The sequence below is a fragment of the Pelodiscus sinensis genome, chromosome 10, assembly GCF_049634645.1.
Source record: "Pelodiscus sinensis isolate JC-2024 chromosome 10, ASM4963464v1, whole genome shotgun sequence".
Classification (NCBI taxonomy): domain Eukaryota; kingdom Metazoa; phylum Chordata; order Testudines; family Trionychidae; genus Pelodiscus; species Pelodiscus sinensis.
Window position 1 is genome coordinate 32,835,952 of NC_134720.1, and position 22,274 is coordinate 32,858,225.

The following is a 22,274-nucleotide window of genomic DNA, read 5'->3' on the forward strand; positions in this document are numbered from 1 at the left end:
TCATCACTTTGTCACAAAATAAAAATAGCTGACTAAAAATAACCCCTAATAATGACAGTTAAGTCATCAATTAGTAAAATTAAAAGTAAGTTCAAATATTTGTTCAGTTTCAATCACCTCCAATTTCTTCATAGAAACTAGCCATTTTATAGCCAACTTTTTATTTTAGAACTCTTGGCAACATATTTTATGGAATCTTCATCCTAATAAAGAAAAGTGGGTACCGTATTGTCCGGCATATAAGACGACTTTTTATGCTAAAAAACATCCCCCAAAAATGGGGGTCGTCTTATACGCCGGGGCTTTTCTCGCCCCGGAGGACACAGACTGCCCGTGTACTCCGGGGCGAGAAAAGCTGCTCCATGTCTCCCTGGTCTGCAGACCAGGAAGACACGGAGCAAAGCTGCGGAGGGGCTCTGGCAGCGGGGCAGCCCAGGCGCGAAGCCGCGGGGGAAGCCAGCAGCCCAGGCGCGCCACGGCTGTCCCGCTGCCGGCGTCCTCAGAGGCTTTGCTCCCGGTGTCCCTGGTCTGCTGGAGATGGTCCCCAGCAGACCATAGGCACCGGGAGCAAAACCGAAGTGGCGGCGGGGTGCCGCGCTTCTGAGGCTTTGCTCTGGCAAAGCCTCAGAGGCGCGGGACCCCCCCCGCTGCTGCGGCTTTGCTCCCGGTGCCTCTGGTCTGCTGGGTACCGTCTCCAGCAGACCAGGGACACCGAGAGCAAAGCCGCAGCCGTGGCGGGGTCCCGCACCTCTGAAGCTTTGCCAGAGCAAAGCCTCAGAAGCGCGGCACCCCGCCGCCGCTTCGGCTTTGCTCCCAGTGCCCCTGGTCTGCTGGGGACCGTCTCCAGCAGACCAGGGACACCGGGAGCAAAGCCGGGGAGGCGCAGGGGCGCTGCCGGTTGGCCTCTTAACGGGGGGTAGTCTTATACGGCGAGTATGAGACGAAAACCTATCTTTGAACTAGAAAATTAGGGGGTCGTCTTATACGCCCAGTCGCCTTATACGCCGGAAAATACGGTATCTAAGTGAGATTCACTTAAATTGCAAATTTAAAATCGATATATAAGTTCTGTATTGCTACATGAATAGGCTTGGAGGATTACAGCTTTATTGCTAAATACCAGCAAATGTCTTTTACCATATACACCTAACTAATAAAATAATTCTATTGATAATAAAAATTTACAGATATGTAAAGTAAGATACTATTTGAGAACTTATTTAAGGAAACATACAATGTATATTTTGAGATGTGATGACAGTTTTTATTTTAATGGTTATGAAGATTTAATGGTTTGAATCTCAATGCCAGTCATTACATTGTTTGACCTCCTCCGTAATTTCCCACAACTGTGAAAATTTAAATCTACTATATATTTGAAAGAAAGAGTCTATTTGTTCAAGAACTCCTAAACAGTAAGAGCTACGACCACCAAATTTGGTATACACCAGCTTCCTCTTAAAGCAAAGTAAGTTATAATAAGTGTTTGGTTGTGCCAGGAAAATGGAATGTGCCTGGAATAGAATTTGCTTCTCGTAAAACCATACAGAAAAGAGATGGAATCACTGAGTAGGTGAGGAGCTTGTTGAGGGTGCTCTCTTCCCCCACCTCCTTTCCGGGACTTCCCCAGCTCTGGCCGCTCACCCCCACCCCCACCCCAGGAGCCATTTAGGGAGGACACGGGGTGGGGGAGTAAAGCCCCACCAAACATTTGTACTGGGACATTGCTGTCTCCCTTCAATGCATGGTTTGTTGCATTCCTCACTCTGGTTGGGGAGCACAGGAGACAGATGAATTTGGACCACAGCCAGAGGACATTCACCCCTTCCCCAGCTGTGTGTGTTGGAGCTGCAGCTGCCATGGAGAGGCGCTTCTCATTTGGCCCCAAGCTGTGGTGAGAGAGGGCTGGGGTTAGCCTTTTCTCCCTGGGGCAGCCTACATACTGCACCTCTCATCCACAGAGCGATGATTTAAATTAAGCATGCACATTTTATTTTATTTTCCAAAAACCAAAATTAATTGACTTAAGGACCAAAGCAGTGCCAGGCAAATGTTCTATTACATAAAATTTAAACATCAGTATTCATTAAAATTATATAAAATCTAATTCAGCCAAGCCTACATATAAGCTATTCCTGTGAATGGAATAGCTTATAAGACACTTAGCCTTAACCTTCCCCCATTAATAATATTGTACAGTAACTATGTGACTACAGTTTCAAGGCATGTAGTGTTTGTGGTTCCCAATTTAATAAAACTGTCTTTTAGGGTCAGTTTTCATTTATGTTCTTTCATTTCAGCGCTACAGAGTAGAGTTATGGTTCTTCGGGTGCCTTAACTGTACATTTTCATACTGTAAAAAAATTCAGACACTAAGCTTAGCTGAAACTCTGAACTTTCTGGGTTTGTAATGGTTAGTTTTAGGCATAAGCTTTGAATTTTCTTTTTAACCTTTAAATCACTGTTACCTTATATGCCTTTTATACCAACATAGAGGAAATACTTGTACAGGCAGTCCCCAAGTAACGCGGATCCGCAGTTACGAACGGGGTTTGCTGCCCGTCTCCCTGGTTTGCTGGTCTCCAGCAGACCAGGGAGACGGGGAGCAAAGCCGCAGAGCACGCAGGCAGCGGACAGCCCAGACGCGCCGCGGCTGTCCCACTGCCGGCGTGCTCCCCGGCTTTGCTCCCCATCTCCCTGGTCTGCTGGTCTCCAACAGACAAGGGAGACGCGGAGCAAAGCCGCGAAGGACCTGGGCGGCGGGACCATGGTGCGTCTCGGTCCCCCGCCCGCATCTCCCTGGTCTGCTGGGGGGGAGGGGGTGCAGCTTTTCTCCGGACACCTGTGGTAGAGCAGCTGGGGCGCTGCCGGTTGGTCCCACAGCGCTGCTCTGGGCGCTACTGGACCAACCCGGCAGTGCCCCAGGCGTCCTGATTCAGCCGCTGCTGGTCAGTTCCAGCAGCGGCTGAATCAGGACGCCTGGGGTTCTTAAGTTGAATCTGTATGTAAGTCGGAACTGGCGTCCAGATTCAGCCTGTTGAAACTGATCAGAGGCTGATTCCAGGAAGCCCGGGGCAGAGCAACTCTGCCTCAGGCTTCCTGTAGTCAGCCGCTGGTCAGTTTCAGCAGCGGCTGAATCTGGACGCCAGTTCTGACTTACATACAGATTGAACTAAAGAACAAACCTACAGTCGCTATCTTGTACATAACCCGGGGACTGCCTGTACTGTTTCCACGTTATCTCCCCTTCATGGCAGTTTCAGTAGGAATTCTTGCCATCCTCCTACACAATCAGCACTTTTATGGACATATAGAGAAATTGGTTTAAAAAGAATAAATAAGGACTCATTCATCCAGTTTCTAGAAAGTATGATATTATAAACAATATTTGAAAACTTCACAAATAATATGGGGGTGTCAGGTGATTAGAAAAAAAATGTAATTATAATAAACAATAAATATCACTAATTTAAATATTTTGTGTGTCTTTTATGTTTTCAAGTAGTTGATTTGAATTGCAACACGGGATACAAAGTATACTGTGCTTGCTATTTTTTATTACAAATGTTTGCACTGTAAAAAAAGAAAAAAAAAAGTAGTCAACTGAAAGTGAGAACAGGTCCTCACGTGGCATTTTTTGTAGTTGGCACTGCAGGGTAGATATGTGCCAGGTTAGCTAAACATTCATATCTTCCTTCGTGCTTTAACCACCAATCCAAAGGACATGCTTCTATGCTCATGATGCTCATTTAAAAAAACCTCATTAATTAAATTTGTGACTGAATTAATTGTGGGAGAATTGTATGTCTCCTGTGTGCCTGCAGTTCTGCCATATATTTCATGTTATAGCAATCTCCAGTGATGACCTACCACATGCTCATTTTAAGAATATTTTCACAACAGTTTGACAAAACATAAAGGGTATCAATGTGAGATTTGTAAAAATAGCTCTAACACTTGACCTAAGAGTTAAAAATCTGAAGAACTTTTCACAACCTGAGGGACTGTGTGTGGAGTATTCTTTCAAGAGCAACACTTTGATGCAGAAACTGTAGAATCTGAACCATCAAAAATAAAACCAGACTTCTGCTGATGACATCTGACTCAGGTGATGAAAATTGGTTGGTCCATGCTGTTTTGGATCATTAGCAAGTAGAACCTATCATGAAAATGGGTGCATGTCCCCTGTACTTGTGGTTGAAGCCTGAAGGGACATAAGAATCTTTAGCGCATCTGATGTAAATATCTACAACAGTGTCATGAAAGGGAATGCTTCCCTTTCATGTGACACTAAACTAGTTGGCAGCATTATCTCCTGCAAATAGAAATAAACTTACTTGAAGAATTGGCTGAGCAAGGAGGACTGAGTGGACTTACAGGTTCTAAAGTTTTACATTGTTTTGTTTTTGAGTGTATTTATGTAATAAAAAGGCTTATCGGTTAATCTTGTCTACCACACACATTTCCTCCCACCCCGCTGCTTCTGATATCGCTCTCCCCAGCACACGTGTCGTGTGTCCTCACCCCAGCCCCCGCTGCCTCCATCAGAGCAGTCTCTGTCCACAGTGAGCCTGGGCCCACCATGGGCAGAGGCTGCTTTGCAGCTGCAATGCTTCTCTGCAGGGGAGGTCCAATTGCCCCACAGACAGACACAGCAGGCAGGAAGACAGTCTGCACAAGGAAATGGTTTTGTTTTGGTTTTTTAACTTGCTCCCCTCGCGGACCAGCTCTCTCTGCCAACCTGGGCTGCTGCCTCTGATACCTGATATCTAACATCCCTGCTGTATACTTTGTATTCTATATTGATTGACATTAATATACTTTAAAAAGTAGATAAGCATCCAGAATACTGAATACATTTCAATTATTGTTCTTTTGTTTAACAGTCCAATTAAAATAGAGATTAATTGTGATTTTTTTAAATGATGCAATGTTAATCAATGACTCTACAATAAACTTTAACATATTATATTGTTGGTAACTCTCCATATTTATGATTTTAAAAATACTTTGCATTTTTGTGTTAATTTCTTTTTATTACAACTAAATGTTGGGTGTACACTGATGACTGTTCTCCTTTAATCATCATTATGTATGAGGTTTTTTTTACAAAGATGTTAATAGTCGCAAGAGTCTTTCTAATAATTTTCTGATAGTGTGTGGTCACTGGGGCCAATATTTCTTTGAAAAAGCACTATTATATCATTTTTAGCCATTTTATTTGGGTACATAAGCATATATTTTGAAAAGAAAATTCAGTGCCACGTTCTATGTTATGTGCAGAAACTTGTGGCTTCAGGTCTCTTGAAGTTCCCCCCTGAAGTGCAGACAACACTACAGCATTTGCCCTTTAAAGGGTCGGGGCTTTTCTCGGAGCAGACTGATAGCAAGCTGCACATCCTTAAAGATTCTAGAGCGATGTTGAAGTCCCTAGGTATTCATACCTCTGCCTCACAGTGTCGCTCGCTGAACCTGAGACCGCATAGGGGATACCATCGGGGATTCAGGTTTGACAACAGACAGAGGAATAATGCCAGAGGCCCCAAGAGGCGCTGTCGCTCAGCCTTCAACCAGAATCAAGGGTCCCCTAGTAAGTCCCAGGGCCAGAGGTCAGGCTTTTGAAGGTACACCCGAGGACTGAGTACCAGCCCCAGTGCTAGATTGCCCCTTCTTGGACAGACTGTCCCCTTTCCATTGCTCTCAGAGCACCATCACTTCGTACCAGTGGGTCCTTGACATAGTGGCAAGGGGATATTTTATCCCATTCCTCTCCACCCCTTCCCACCCCCGTTCCCCATCCCTCTTCAGGGACCCCTCTCACGAGTACCTTCATCAAGAGGTCTCTTTGCTCCTATCTTTGGGGGCAGTAGAAGAGGTTCTAATCGAGTTCAGGGGGAAGGGCTTTATTCCCATTACTTGTTCATCCAGAAGTCCAAAGGGGCCTTCGACCCATCCTGAACCTTGGGGGGGGCTCAATGCCTTCATAAGAAAATCAAGGTTCAGAATGGCAACGTTAGCCTCCATCATCCCATCACTCAATCTAGGAGATTGGTATGCCACACTCAATTTGAAAGACACAGACTTTCACATTTCCATTGTCCCTCACCACAGAAAGTTCCTGCGCTTCGTAGTGGAGAGAGACCACTATCAGTTTGCAGTGCTGCTGTTTGGCCTGTCCACTGCACCCAGGGTATTCAACAAAGGCATGGCAATGGTAGCAGCCTTTTCGAGGAGGAGAGGGCTCCACATCTATCCTTACATGGACAGTTGGCTCATCAAGGGTCGTTCCAGAGACTAAGTACAGTCCCATATCGTGTTAGCCAAGCAAACCTTCTCACGGCTGGTTCTTTGTTTTGTTCAAAAAAAAAAAAAAAGTCGACCCTCACATCCACTCAGGTGATAGAATTTGTGGGCGCAATATTATATGCCACAATGGGGCAGGCATCCATTCCAAGCTCCAGGTTCAGGACCTTCAAGCTGCCCCTATGACCACCATGAGGCGCTGCTGGGTCCCATAGCAGCGTGCACTTACATAGTGCAGTACGTACCAGACTGCGCCTCTGACTCCTCCAGGCCTGGTTGGCAAAGGTCTATAGGCCAGCCCGCAACCACATAGATGTTGTGGTCACTATCCCTGCGGAGGTCCTGTCAACATTGTACTGGGGGCTTAGGGAGAGCAAAGTGTGTGGTGGGTTCCTGTTACTCAACCCCCTCCCTCAGTGCAGCTGGCGACAGATGCCTTCAATACCAGATGAGGGGCTCACCTGGCAGACCTACTGACTCAAGGTATGTGATCCGAGACAGAGAGGGAGTTACATATCAATGTCAGAGAGTTGAGGGCAGTTTGTCTGACCTGCCAGGAGTTCCTCCCTCATTTGAGAAGCAACTGTGTTTCTGTCCTGACAGACAACACAACAGCAATATATATCAACTGACAGAATGGTGCTCATACATCTCCCCTCTGTCAGGAGGCGTTAGCGCTCTGGGATCTTTGTATTGCGCAAGGGGTACACTTGCAGGCAATCTACTTCCTGGGGGCCTGCAACACCTTAGCAGATCACTTCACAGGGCCTTTTTGGCGCACGAGTGGTCTCAAGGAAGAGGTGGTTCATCCTCTTTTTTCCGCAGGTGGAGAACTCCCCTCCTAGGCCTTTTCGCATCTCAGTCCAACAAGAAGTGTCCCTGGTTTTGCTTGTACTGAGGACAAGACCCAGGGTCTGTGGGGGATGCCCTAACGATGCAGTGGCCATCTGGCCTCTTATGTACTTTTCCTCCCTTCCCCCTGGTTCATGAGGTGCTCCTGAGGGCCAAGAGGTACAAAGCAACATTTATTCTCATAGCCCCAGCATGGCCCCACACTGCTGTCCCTATCAGTGGAGGACTCCATTGCCTTCCCACTTGTCCCACACCTGTTGATGCAGGAGCTCAACCAGGGCCTTCTGTGTCACCCAAACCTACAGTCCCTCCACTTCACGGCTTGGAAGATCCACGGTTGCATGGAGGAGAGCTCCTCTGTTCAGACCGGTGAGGCGGGTGCTGATGAAGAGTAGGAAGACCTCCACTAGGGCGACCTATCGGGCTAACTGGAGAAGGTTTTCAGCTTGGGTTGCTCAGGAAGGGGAGGGAACCCCATGAGAGCCCCCATCCCCCTAATTTTAGACTACCTTCTTGGCAATAGGGATTCTCCACCTCCTCTGTAAGGGTACATCTAGCGGCCGTCACCGTCTTTCGCCAGGAGGCTCCGTCTTCACCCACACCATCGTCAAGGATTTTCTGAAGGGGCTGGATAGGCTCTATCCCCAGGTTAGGCAGCCCGTCTCCTAGTGGGACCTAAACTTGGTGCTCCGGGGCCTCATGTGGGTCCTGTTTAGCCACTGGCTACGTGTTCTCTCTCCCACCTGTCCTGGTAGCCACTAAAAAGGTGACCTATCACCTTGGCTAGGAAGGTATTTGAGTTACGAGCCCTCTCTTTGAAACCGCCATGTACGGTGTTTTCTAAGGACAAGGCGACTCTGTCCACACCCCGCCTTTCTTCCTAAGGTAGTGTTCCTGTTCTATATGTCTCGGAGATTTTTTTTGACCATTTTCTATCCGAAGCCATAAGAGAGACAAGCACTCCACACACAAGACATTAGAAGGGCTCTTGCCTTTTATTTAGAAAGGACTAAACGATTTTGTAGATCCACTTAGCTCTTCATCTCTATAGCAGACAGAATGAAGGGCCTTCCAGTGTCAGCTCAATGCCTGTTCTCTTTGATAACGGCATGTATCAATGTGTGCTATGACCTAAAAGGGAAATTAGCCCTGCTGCTCAGAGCCCACTCCACCAGAGCGCTGGCCTCCTCAGCGGCATTCCTGGTGCCAGGTGCCAATCGTAGACATTTGTAGGGCAGCCACATGATCTTCAGTCTATATTTTCACCAGTCATTATGCAATTACACAACAGGCTAGACAGGACGCACCTGTTGGTAGGGCAGTGCTACAGTCTGTTTCCGTTTAGGATTCCAACCCCACCTTTGTAGGAATGGCTTGGGAGTCACCTAAGTGGAATGGACATTAGCAAACACTCGAAGAAAAAACAGTTACTTACCTTGTAACTGTTGTTCTTCGAGATGTTACTTATGTCCATTGCAATCCCGCCCACCTCCCCTTTGTCAGAATGTCCAGCAAGAAGGAACTGAGGGGTTGGGGGTCAGCAGGTGAATATATGCACGGTCATATTAGTACCACTCCAGAGGGGCCCCCGACTGGCCCGAAGGGTACTGCTAAGGGTAAAAAGCTTCCAGAAATCATGCACACGGCATGTACGCACCTAAATGGAATTGACATAAGCAAAACATCTCAAAGAACAGTTACGAGGTAAGTAACCATCTTATTCAGTGGTTCCCGACCTTTTTTTATACCGTGGACCAGCAAACCCATTCACAAACTTTTGGCGAACAGCTAACATTTTATTTGCATGTTAATTATGCAGATGAATATGCAAATAAATGTTTCCAGTCCACCAAAGTAGGTGATCTGGCCCCCAGAGCCACCACACAGGAGCCAGCTTCAGCTCTGGCAGCCGCCACAGATCAGCAGTTGAGAACTGCTGATGAAGTTAATGGCGAGTTTCCATTAGCAACAGGTGGTCCACAGAAAGGATTGCATTGAGACACATGGGTCACAGGCCAAAAAGTTTGAGAGCAACTGCTTCTGAGTATTAGCTTGTCTAAAAACAGAAGTCAGAAAACTAACATGAAGTTTGTATGCGTTTATTTTTTTTATAGCGTTGCTCAGTATTCATGTGGAGTTTTATGTTCAGGAAAAGGAATAAGTAACTAGACATGTAAAATTAATATGATATGGCTACACAATGTGTGTTTTTTTCTTTTGCTCAATTGCACAGGGTTTTGCATGTTTTCTAGTGAGAGAAAAGTGAGGCCACTAGATGTGTTGATGTACCAAATATAAGGAACCACTCTCACCAAAATCGACCTCTTCCTACCAAAGTTCAAAATGAGTACTCCATCTTCCTCTTTTGATGTTAGATAACTATATAGTTGTCTTTTGCTCTTCTTAAAATCTTGTACTATGATGTCTTCTGTAACTCCCCTCTTCTAGGTCTCCTACCTTGATAATCAGTTCTTCAGAGGATCATCATCCTCCATTCAGCTTTGATGCAATTCCAATTGGCTCTCTCCTTGGTACCCTTCTCTTTTTCCTCTACATCTTATCTCCAGATAACTTTATCTGCAGATACCAATTGACATACCATCTCTGGGCTGATGACTCTCAGATCTACTTCTGATCTGTCTGGTTTTGCAGGACAGCATCTCCTACAAATCTGGACTGCTCTGCTTTATGGTGCAGCTCACAATGGTGGATCAAAGAGCTGGCACTGCATGGCCTGGCCTATCCATGTACCTTTTGCTCCTTCTTGCCACCATATTCTTCTTTGAGTACTTGTTTGTGTATATGCAAATTAGGTATGCACATGTACACACTAAGATTTTCCCATAGTATCACTGATAGTCTGAAACATCCCATAGCTCTTGCTTTCATAAATGTACCATTTTTTCTTCTAGTTATTTGTATATTGTTAGTGTTTATAGTTGTGTAGTATAGTTCTAGTTCTAGTAGTGTACCCCTCCCCTCTTCCTTTTAGAACCTGTGGAACCATGGTATGCCATGGTCTCCAGGTTCAAAAGTTGTGAGTTTATGCAAAGCGCATTCCTTCAAGTGACCCTCTCTCCTGCCTGCTTGCCTTCAGTGCTGGGGTGATGGCCACCATTGGGATTGTTGCCACATCTGGCTCTGCACCCACAATCTGACCCAGTGCCCAAGCACCTCTTCAGCATGGAGCACTCTGGTGCCAACCACATCAGCTCTGAAGAAAGACTTCTCCAGGCACTATCACATGCCCATGAGGATACCATCAGAGAGGCATCTGTCTCGGTCACCAGTGCCCCAGAAAAGGAAGAAGCTGGAGGACCAAACTTCCCCAAGAGGGCCCGTCCTCGAACTCACCAGTTAGGCATGTGTTGACTCCTACCCACAACGGGAGGTGAGTCCACAGCCACAGAGTTCCCCAAACCCACTGGGAGCCCCTATTGCCCTGGAAGTGGCAAAAAACTTGACACACCTTTTGGTCTCATTCTGTCTCCCTAGGCAAGAGAAGTCTCTGCTGCCATCAGTTCCTATATACCCACAGGTGCACTGCAAGGGTAAACCTACCATTACATCCAAGAGCTCCAAACCCAGAGGTGCCTCCACGGCTGGACAGGTTCTAGGCTCTCATTGCTTGGTAGTTAGAAGTTTGGCACATCCCCTCCCTACCAGCTGGGAGAGACTTGATCCTCTGTGCTCAGCAGGGAGCTGCTGCTATAGCTGAGGGAGAAGTGCCCCTACCCTAGCCAGGCAGTTCTATGCATGGCAGCCCTGAAGCCCCTGGGTAAGGCTCATTAAGCAGCCGTGGGGCCGTGCTGCTGCACTAGAGGGAACCTTGACCATGTTCAATAAGGACAAAGTCCAGCTTAGGCTTTACCTGGCTCTTCTGAAAGTAACATTATAATTTCACCTGAATCAGGACTTTTTCCTGCCTATGTTGTATCCCAAGCCACATTCTACTCCCAGGGAACAGAAATTGCACTCACTTGAGCCTACCCCTGTAGCCTCCTACTCCTATATCAAGAACGCTAAACCGTTCTGTATATCTGTTCAACTATTCATGGCAGTCACAGATAGGATGAAGGGCCAGCCAGTGTCTGCCCAACATATATCATCATGGATTATGTCCTATGTCAGAGAGCTACAGGTTAGCAGGTCTTGCTGCACCTCCAGTCATAGCACATTCTACCAGAGCACAGGCTTCTTCCACTGCCTTTCTGGCCCAAGTTCCTACTCATGAAATCTGTAGAGCTGCTGCGTATACTTTGACTTTGCATTACAAAATTATTCAGCAAGCCAGAGCTGATGCCCATTTTGGACAAGCACTGTTACAGTCAGTGGTTGACTCCAACCCCATCTCTTAAACTTTTGCGTGAGAGTCACCTAATGGGAAGACACAGGAATAAGCACTTAAAGGGGAAAAGGAGATTGTGTATCCTCTTGTAACTGTTGTTCTTTGAAATGTATGGTTCATGACTATTCTAGTACCCACCCTCCTTCACCTCTGTTGGAGTACTTGGCAAGAAGGAACTGAGGAAGCAAATCAGCAGGGCACCCAGACCAACCCTACAAGGCACAGCTATGGCAAAATCTTCCAGCCATCATTACACATGCAAACACACCTAATTGGAATAGATATGGCCAATGCATCTCAAAGAATAACTTACAAGAAGGTACATAGCTGTGGGGCGGAGAGGGTTTGGGGGGGGGGGTTTCTCTGCCTTGGTAGCAACAGTCATTTGGCAATTAGTGCTCCTTTTGTTTCTTCTATTATTTTCCTTTAATATTTTTGCAGTTTGGGAGGCAGCAGCAAGCAATTTTTCTGTCAAGCTTCTTTTATCCTCCCTATGTTGGTCTTCAGGATCAATTAAGCCATCAGATTGCTTAACTTCAGCTATAATGTCTCCCTGCCAGCTTTTCTGCTCTTATAGACACATGATAGAGTAACCAAGAAAGCACTGGATCAAATCCAAGCAGTGTTCCATTTGCAAGGCAGCTTTCTCAGGCTGGCAGAGTCCTTCTAGTCTTTAGAGACTTTCTTTTTTCCTCATTGGAGTCACATTTGTGGGTTGACCGTCCCAAATTCCTATCCAATTTATAGTCCCAAGTTATGTCACTGCTTTGGAATAACTCATCTAGAAGCAGAGAGGAGTAAAGGGGGGTGGGGATTTTTAGTCAGCACATATGGCACCAAATCTTTGATCCACCTCCATGAGCTATGGGTAGTCTAGATTTCCAGAATTTTGAGTGACAGTGATAGCAGACAGGAAATAAGAATTTTTTCTCAGTCTGTCCAAACTAAAATCTTGAAGTGCCTCTCTGACATGTCCTTGTGGCTATCTAGCTATTAGTTCAAATTCAAACATTGCTGAAACAGAGATTGAGGTTCCTATATCCATTTTAGCTCATGATGAGCAATGCTACCATCCTGCATGTTAATCAAGTCCTTAACTTAGGTATCACTTTTGCTGTTCCTTGTAGATCCTCTCATCCAAATTACATATATCTTGCAGACTTTTGCTGAATAATAATCTCTAAGATAGACTTTCATATCTGTGTCTTCTCTTTGGTTATAAACTGTTTGGGACATGGACCTCTCTTTGGTCTCAATGTAAAATGCCTAGTATAATGGAGTCCTTGTCAATGAGCTCTTAAGAGCTATAGCAATACAAATAATAAATGTATTTACTATTCTTCCATCTCTAATATTGTTTTGTTACTTTATAATTTTGAATTGGGATTCAATATTATGCTTTAATTTGAATGACATTGAATGATGTAATCTTTGTTCCAAGTTTATAGCGAAATATGTAATTGTTTTTTAAAAAACAAAAAGGTTTATCACACAAAGAGCAACAATACACTGTTTATTGTCCTTACATCAAATTGTTAATTCTTTCACAACTAATTTTCTGTTCTTTATAATAAAAATATTTTGTTACTATGCTTTTAATAAAATTTTCTCTGTGTTCATATGTAATAGTAAGGAAAGTTTACATGTTTTTTGTTTGTTTTTCAGTGAAAGTCCATCTGGACACCCAAAAGGTTTAAGTGACCAAAGCTGTCTTAAACAGTATGAAGTTGCCATTTGTATTAATTTTGTTTTCTCTCGGGCGAGGAAGAAGTGCCTTTTACGTTTTAGAGAGATGATGTTCAGTTTAGAGTGTGGGCTACGGAGGATAGATGTTTTTTTCTCACGCATCATCATATCATCTTAGAAGGGGAAAATATTTAATTACATGACTACTGCCTTACTATGTTGTAATTTATAACATCTGACTAATCACATAAGTGACTTAGAATAGTAAAGCCCTTCGTGTTCTTTGCTTCCCAGGATCCTATTCATCACAGAAAGAAACATTACTCAAAAACCCTGGCCTTTAAGAGTTAAAGAATCTAGATTTTTTTTTTTAAAGGGGGAAGTTGAACAAATTGCAATGATGAAACCAAAAGGCCAGAATGAACATGATGAAGGTATGCTTGAATACTTAGAAGACTTAATAGGATCAGGACGGTTAAAAGATCCCATTCAAGTTCTCTGTCGCAGAGTTGAGATGTTAAATGAGCAGAGAGGAGAGAAGGTGAGTCCTCATGTGTTCATTCCCAAGAAGTTAAATATAGAATAAAATCCTTAACTGTTGGAACTTTATTTCAGAAAAGCAATTAAATGAATAAAAATTTGGGGGGGGGTGTTAGAGGTGGGGTTTTTTTTAAGAATGATTTCTTACAAGATTGTAGTGAAACTGAAGTTGTTTATTTGTCCATACGACACAGCTCATAGCTATTCTGTCTTGTACCCAGTGTTTTAAAAAATTCTTCTCAGCGGGCAGTTCATTGGAAATCATGATTAGTCTCTGGAGAACGCAATAGTGTGGGTAGTCTTCCAGAGATGAGGGTTTCCCAATATGAACTGGTTTGCAGTCAGAAACAATAAGAGCGGCTGCTTCTGTTTCATGTCTGGTCAGATCCCAATCTGTGGGAAAGATTCATTCCTGCTATACTGGGCACTGGAGCTCCTATAAGAATACCCTCTAATTCACTGATTACTGAACTAAACAGAAAGCTGAAATGAGAACACTCCATAATGATATCTCATAACTCCAGCTTGGCAAGATAATATTAGTACTTGGACTTCCAGACCCTTTCAATCCAATCTCCGTTCATGTTACCAGTCTTCCATAATTTGTTACAGCATTACAGTCAGGCACCCCAAGCCCCATGCAGTCTGTCCCACAGTGTGGATGCTTAGTGACTAAGAGCTATAGATAAAATCTATTTTCAGGTGGTTCAGAAAGTGTTAATTAGCATTACAAAATTTCTAGAGCTAGTATGACAAATATGGTAATTTTCTTCAATATATGTAGGAGCTTTCTGTATGACTTGATACCTATCACCTTGGCAAAATTACCCATTGGGGAAATACTTCATTTTCTCTCTAGGATATGGAAAATCAGTCCAGGTTGTTGAGAGATAACAGGGGTGGCCAAGCTTCCTGACCCTCTGAGGCACATAAGATAATCTTCAGAAGTTGGGAGGCCCCTCCATCCCTGCTGGGCAGAAGCCCTTCGCCTATTACAAGGCAGAGGTCCAAAGCTCTCCCTCCCCCCAGCTCCTACCCACAATCTGATAGGTGAAAAATGGGGGTGTGGGAGTGAAGTGGGATTCTTTGAGACAGACTTTTAACAGTAAAAGAGCCATGTGTGGCTTGAAAGCCAAAAGTTGGCCACTCCTGCCATAAAAGCTACTAGGATTGTGTGGGCTGGAATAAACATATTTGAAAGGAAGACCTAATAGGTTACAAGATCACTTCTTTGCCTTCTCCGCTGGAAGACTACCACCAGTACCAGGAGCTCTTATAAAGAGTTGTCAGTGACCAACAAATCCCATTAGAGGCAGTCCAGGTCCCTCACTGACTCCTGGACATCATTCAGCAACAGCTGCATAAGATGATCCTGGCCATCAGTGAAACCATACTAGAAATAAATAGAGTAGTATGCCACACTCCAGCATCCTATGCCCTACGCCAAAAAGGACCAAGAAATAGTATTCTGTACCTGCTAAAAGAACTGAATTCTTATTCACTCATCCTGCCTCCAACTTACTGGTGATTCAGGTGTCTGCTGAAAGGGCTCAATTGCATTATCAAAAGTCCCCACCAATAAATAAAGATTTAAACCCCATCATTTTATATATATAGTAGGGATTATGTTCTCCAATGTGCATTACTTTACATTTATTAACATTGAATTTCATTTGTCTTTTTGTTGCTGTCATCCAAGTTTCACGAGATACCCTTTAAATTTTCAGTCAGCTTTGAACTTAATTATTGATTAATTTAATATACTCTGCAAACTCTGCCACCTCCCTGTTTATCCTTTTTTCCATAGCCTATATGAATAGGTTGAACAACACAGATCCCAGTACAGATGCCTTTTTACTTCTCTTACTTATAAAAATGGAACATTTATTCCTACTCTTTTAACTGGTTATTGATCTATGAGAAGAGGACCTTCCCTGATATCCCATAACTGCATGCTTTGCTTAAAAACTTTTGAGGAGACCCCAAAGGCTCTTAAGTATAAGATTATAGTACTGTATACTTGGACTTTCAGAAAGTTCAAATATACTTGATTAACCTTATTTATTAAACCACCATCAAAGAATTCTGATAGATTGGTGAGACATGATTTCCTTATATATTTTTGTAGAGATTTTATTGTAAAATTCCCTGGGTTAGGCAGAATCTAGGTTGCTGTTTATCTTGAATGATTGCCTAGAATCCTGAAGTAGGTTCAGTCTCCATTGACCTACTACAGCATAGTAGATCCCTTCCTCAAACTCACAATCTTAAATTGTGTTATAATGTTAATTTTGGATTTTTTTTCCTGTATGTAATGTTAATTGACTACCATATAGTGTATGATCAGTTTTCCTACTGTCCATTATTCTTTCTCTGATGTTCTGTTAGAATGTTATATTTACCTTTTCTAGTTAAACAGAGTTAAAATGGTAGAGAAAGAAAAAGATGCTTTAGAAGGAGAGAGAAACAAAGCCATTGAATTTCTTTCTTTGGAAAACAAAATGTTTAAGGAAAAGAATCGTATTTGCCAATACTACATGTAAGTATCATCTTCCTTTCTAAACTGTTTGTTGGTTTCTATATTGGTATTGCAGTTACCAATTATCGTCACTGTTTTTATATTTCCATTGTAAATATTTTGTCTGCATGAATCTCTAACACTCCATACTTTCACTGAATAGTGCAAGTTTAAATGAATACCAAGTAAAATCAGTGCCTTGTTCCCATTTATGCTTAAGTATTAAGTTTTTCTTTGAGTGATTCCTTGTGTGTTCCAATACATGTGTGCACAGTCTCCAGAAAGCTTTTTCTCTAGTGGTGTCCGTAGCGTTGGCAATGGAGCCCCCTGGTGTGGCACCCTTTACAGCAGTGTATATAAGGCACAGCCAATGTCTGCCCAACCCTCTCCACCCTCTGTTCCTTATCACTTGTGATGGTCACTGGAATAGCTTGGTCTCTTGCTCTTGCAAACATTCACGTCTATCCTAGCGTAAATAGTTTGAAAATAGTTGTTGTTAGTTGTGGTTTATCGTTAGTGTTATTTCATATTTTAGTAATCTTTGAGGGTTCCTTGCCCCATTCAGCCCCTGCTTCGAGGTATGCCGCACTCTCAAGGTTTCAAAGAGCTGTGGCAAGCTTATGCCCCCAGGGTGACCCTCATGCCAACCACCCTTAAGTGTCTGGGTGTAGGACATCAAATGGACAAGTGCCCCATCTATCAGCGTCTTTATACCTGAGCTAAGAAGGACCAGGACCATCGTCTAAGCTCCTCTTAAAGTAGGTGACCCTCGGTACTAGTAGTGAAAAACAACCAGGTGTCAGTATGAACTGAAGAAGCATTCTGGACTTAGCACTCCCCCAGTGCATGGTAGGGATGTAAGCAACTAGTCAACTATCTGATAAGTAAAAGCTTATCGGCTAGTCAACTAGTCCCTACACTAGTCACGTCCTGTCCTCTCCCTCCCAATCCCCCGCTGCCTTTATCAGAAGCAGCAAGGGGGGAACCAGGAGCCAATGCTGGGTGGAGCCAGCTTAAAAGCAGGGAGCATGGAGGGGGGTAGCAAGGACTGGGTATGAGCTAGGAATCAGCTGATTCTTGGCTCATGCCCAGTCCCAGATGCTGCGCCTCTTCTTTTTAAATGTATTAAGAGCTTGCTGGCCGTTAATACATTTAAAAGGCTGGTGCGCAGCAGGGGGGACCATCCGAAGCCAGAAATCAGCTGCGCTGGCTGGCTCCGGGTCCCCTCTGCTATGCTTCAGCCTTTTAAAATGTGTTAAGAGATTACCAGCTCTTAATACATTTAAAAGGCAAAGCTGAGCAAGGTTAGTTCCCCGGACTGGGAACTAACCCTGCTTTATCTCCCCCGCTTATCAAGTAGTCAATTAGTTGATTAAATTTAACATCCTTCTTGCGTGGCACTGTTCTCAGACCCAGTGCCAGCCAAGAGGAAGACAATGGACGGGTCTGATAGCTAGTAAAGGCACCGCATAAATACCTTAGTGAGATGCGTCCAGCCCAGGAGCATCCACATGCATCACTGCTGCATGAGACATTGACGGAGACTGTCTAGAGGAAGACATTGATCTTCAGGCCATGCCAGATACCTTTGAGATTGCAAGGTATCTGACATCCCACTTGTCACCATTGCATGAACACCAGAAATGGTACTACGTGCCTTACACATAGTGGGCACCAATGGCAGGTACTTCTTTGTCATCCCAGATACCAACAACACAGATATTTCTGGCCCATTTCCTCTAGCGTCAACAACTGATGCATGTGGCGCCATTGAATGTGACACTATCTGCTGAGGCAAGCTGGCCACACTGACTAGACACTGTGTCTCCAGATACCACTTCTTGTCACCATTGGGATCAGCAGCCCCCTGGTCCGGCATAGAGTACTCGTCGCAGTAATCAGCTGGTACATCAGGAGTTGCTGGTGCAACAGTCCTAGCCTCTGTAGTGGGAGGCTTCTATGAAATGGTACTTTTGGACTGTGTAGCCCTTACTGCCAAAGCCAAGACCAGTATTGATTGCGTCAGTGCCCAGGGGCCCTCTTTCAGCCACAGTAGATCCTACACCAATGGTGAAGGCGAAACAGTGCCCTCCACTGTGCTGGCACACCTAGGACAGGATCCTCTTCTCTCTCATCCCCAAGGCTGGTGGTAGCATAGTCCCTTTCCACCCATGTGGGAGTACAGAAACTGTAGCTTCCTCCCCGGATGAGTCTGTGGCAGGGCCATCCTCCACATTTCTTCTAGACATGATCCTTAAAACCCACCAGGACCTCCTGCGCAGGAGGTCAGCATGGAACCTCCAGTTACAGGTGGAGGAGGTGGTGGAAGACTCGGATCCCCGGTGTATAGCCTAAGGGCTTTCAAGGGTGGCATTGCCCCTCGTCTATCACTAGAACCACCAAGATGTTCTATCAGACTCTGGCTTCCATCCCATCCACCATAAAAGGGGTTGAATGTCAGTAGCTTGTGTCCCAAAAGGGCTACGAGCACCTCTTTATGCACCTGTAGCCAGGTACATTAGTTGTAGATGCAGCGAATCATAAGGAATGCCAGGTTTGTCTGGGTCCTGTACTGTAGGCCAAGGAGCTGAAAACGTTGTACCTCTATGGGTGGAAGGTTTTTGCCACTGGGGGGGTCTGCAGCTGTGGGTGGGAAACCAAAAGGCAGTCCTTAGCAGGTATGCCTATAATCAGGGCTCGCCAGCCGCTCTGTCTGGCGTTCTGTGCATGCGCAGATCGCCCGAACCCGGCTCTTCCAGGATGTAATCTACTTGCCACAGGCGAGTAGATTACGTAGATTGTCAAGCCCTGCCTATAATTCCTGGAGTGCTTTGAACAAATTCAAAGAATTGCTGCCCAAGGAGACTGAGTAAATTGCTATTCTCAAGGAGGGCCACGTGGTCTTCCATATGGCAGCCCTACAGGCAGATTCGGCTGGCCACAGTCATACCTGCAGTCACACCAGGCACTTCATGGTATCTAGAATTCCTCCTGAGGTGCAGAACAGGATACCGGATTTGTCATTCAGCTATGCTGAATTGTTTGCCAAGAACACAGACTTGCACCTGCACAGTCTAAAGGGTATCATGGCAACACGGAAGAGCCTGGGTATGCACACCTCAGCCCTGCAGCGGAAAGAATTCAAGCCACTTCTATGCTGCCCCATAGAAGCACAGCAGCCCCACATCAGGGGCCCAATACTGACCCTATGGCTACCGCTAGGGTAAAAGCTTTACAGAGACCATGCACGTGTATTGAAATGGACATAAGTAACACATCTCTAAGAACAGCAGTTCAGAAAGATAAGTAATTGTCTTTCTTAAAATATTAACTAATACTTTCAAATAGCAATCAAGAAAAAAAACTTGGTTGCCAGCTTTCTTTCACAATAACTTGTTTTTAATCTCGCCTCGTTTTCCCACCTATAGTTTGGCTGATGGACTTCCTAAGACCAACCTCCTACTTTAAAGAGAAATTAGATATTTTAAATGAATAACTAAGAGTTTGACTACATGAAGTAGCAGTGTATCCTATGGAAAGTATGATTACTAAAGCACAGTAACATGTTGCACATTAATTAGTCCATATAGGCCTTACCGGTGCACACTCAAGGTTCCCTAACATTCTTAACCTAGTACTTCATTATGTTAGCCTGCATTAGGAAAACTATGCGTACCAACAGAGTCTGCATGGACCAATTAATGAACAACACATAGTGCACTTTAGAAATTATAGCTCTGTATGACACATTACTCCACCATAGAGATAAGCCTGAAATTATTTACATTTTTAAACTGTAAAATCTTTGGATTTTTTAACCTCATTTTAAGTGCAAAATAATTAGTTGTAAATTTAGAACTTAACCTGTCAAATCAATTTTTAAATAAAAATCCTAGTAAATTTGACATAAGGGTCTTTTTTGTAATCCTCAAATATGTACAATATATGTGTTTCCTCTAGTTATGACCTGCAAAATCGGATAACTGACATGGAAACACAGAAGAGAAAAATTCATGAAGACACTAAAGATGTTAACGTGAAGAGTAGTAAACTAGCTGATGAAATGAAAGTTAAAAGTAATGCTTTGAAAGATGTAGAAAAGTAAGTATTCCCATTATCTTACACACTGTAATGGCACATTATGTACTTTGAACATGTAAAGTTTTGAGGTCAGTAATGAAACTGTTTTATCACTTCTGTTTTGCCTCTTCCATATAAAAGTGGTCTTTTGTTTTCAGTCTGTATTAATGCTCTACCACAGGGCTACTCAACACACGGCCCACAGGTGGGAGCCAAAACAAAAAAGTAGTCAATGTAATGGTCTTCTGTTGATACGGGTTATAGTAGTTGAATTGCTGGACTGTCATTGCTCATTAAGTGCAAAAGATTTTGAGGAACAGCTAGCCAAAAACTCAAAAAGAAATAACAAAATGTTTAAGTACATTAGAAGCAGAAAGCCTGCTACAAAACCTGTGGGTCCCCTAGATGATCGAGCTATAAAAGGAGCAATCAAGGATGATAAAGCCATTCCGGAGAAACTAAATGATTTCTTTGCTTCAGTCTTCACGGTCGAGGATGTTAGGGAGATTCCCAAATCTGCACCGACCTTTGTGGGTGATGAATCTGAGGAACTGTCCCGGATTGAAGTGTCATTAGAGGAGATTGTGGAACAAATAGAAAAACTTAATGTTAACAAATCTCCGTGACCGGATGGCATTCATCCAAGGGTTCTAAAAGAACTCAAATGGGAAATTGCTGAGCTATTATCTGTGGTTTGTAAACTATCCTTTAAATCAGCTTCCGTACCTAATGACTGGAAGGTAGCCAATGTGACACCAATATTTAAAAAGGGCTCTAGAGGCGATCCTGGCAATTACAGACTGGTAAATCTAACTTCAGTACCAGGCAAATTAGTCAAAACAATAGTAAAGAATAAAATTATAAAGTATGTAGAAGAACATAATTTGTTGGACAAAAGTCAACATGGTTCCTGTAAAGGGAAATCCTATCTAACTAATCTATTAGAGTTCTTTCAAGGGATTAACAAACATGCGGACAAGGGGGATCCAGTAGATATAGTATACTTGGATTTTCAGAAAGCCTTTGAGAAGGTCCCTCACCAAAGACTCTTGTGTAAATTACATGGCCATGGGATAAAAGGGAAGGTCCTTTCTTGGATTGAGAACTGGTTAAAAGACAGGAAACCAAGGGTAGGAATAAATGGTAAATTTTCTGAATGGAGAGGGGTAACTAGTGGTGTCTCCCAAGGGTCAGTCCTGGGACCGATCCTTTTCAATTTACTCATAAATGATCCAGATAAAGGGGTAAGCAGTGAAGTAGTAAAGTTTGCAGATGATACCAAACTGTTTAGGATAGTCAAGACAGAAGCAGACTGTGAGGGACTCCAAGAAGATCTCACCAAACTGAGTGATTGGGCAACAAAATGGCAAATGAAATTTAATGTGGATAAGTGTAAAGCAATGCACATTGGGAAAAATAACCCCAACTATACATACAGTATGATGGGGGCTAATTTGGCTACAACAAATCAGGAAAGAGATCTTGGAGTTATCGTGGACAGTTCTCTGAAAACTTCCACACAGTGTGCATCGGCGGTCAAAAAGGCAAATAGGATGCTAGGAATTATTAGGAAAGGGATAGAAAATAAGACCCAGAATATCTTACTGCCCCTGTATAAAGCTATGGTATGCCCACATCTTGAATACTGTATACAGATGTGGTCTCCTCACCTCAAAAAAGATATTTTGGCCTTAGAAAGGGTTCAGAAATGGGCAACTAAAATGATTAGGGGTTTGGAACGGGTCCCATATGAGGAGAGGTTAAAGCGACTGGGACTTTTCAGTTTAGAAAAGAGGAGACATGATAGAGGTATATAAAATCATGAGTGGTGTGGAGATGGAGGATGAAGAAAAGTTATTTATTAGTTCACCAAATAGAAGAACTAGAGGACACCAAATGAACTTAATAGGTAGCAGGTTTAAAACTAATAAAAGAAAGTTCTTCTTC

The 22,274-nt window shown here is 43.8% G+C and overlaps 1 protein-coding gene across 3 annotated transcripts in view; it reads left to right on the top strand.

The window, feature by feature from the left end:
• Positions 1-22,274, top strand: part of SMC4 (structural maintenance of chromosomes 4) — a 94,337-nt gene that overhangs the window by 16,314 nt on the left and 55,749 nt on the right. For all 3 annotated transcript variants that reach the window (XM_006123439.4, XM_075937823.1, XM_075937822.1), the window contains exons 6-8: positions 13,566-13,730; positions 16,141-16,268; positions 20,208-20,348. In XM_006123439.4, the coding sequence (XP_006123501.1) occupies positions 13,566-13,730; positions 16,141-16,268; positions 20,208-20,348 (434 nt within the window). The remainder of the gene's footprint in view (positions 1-13,565; positions 13,731-16,140; positions 16,269-20,207; positions 20,349-22,274) is intronic.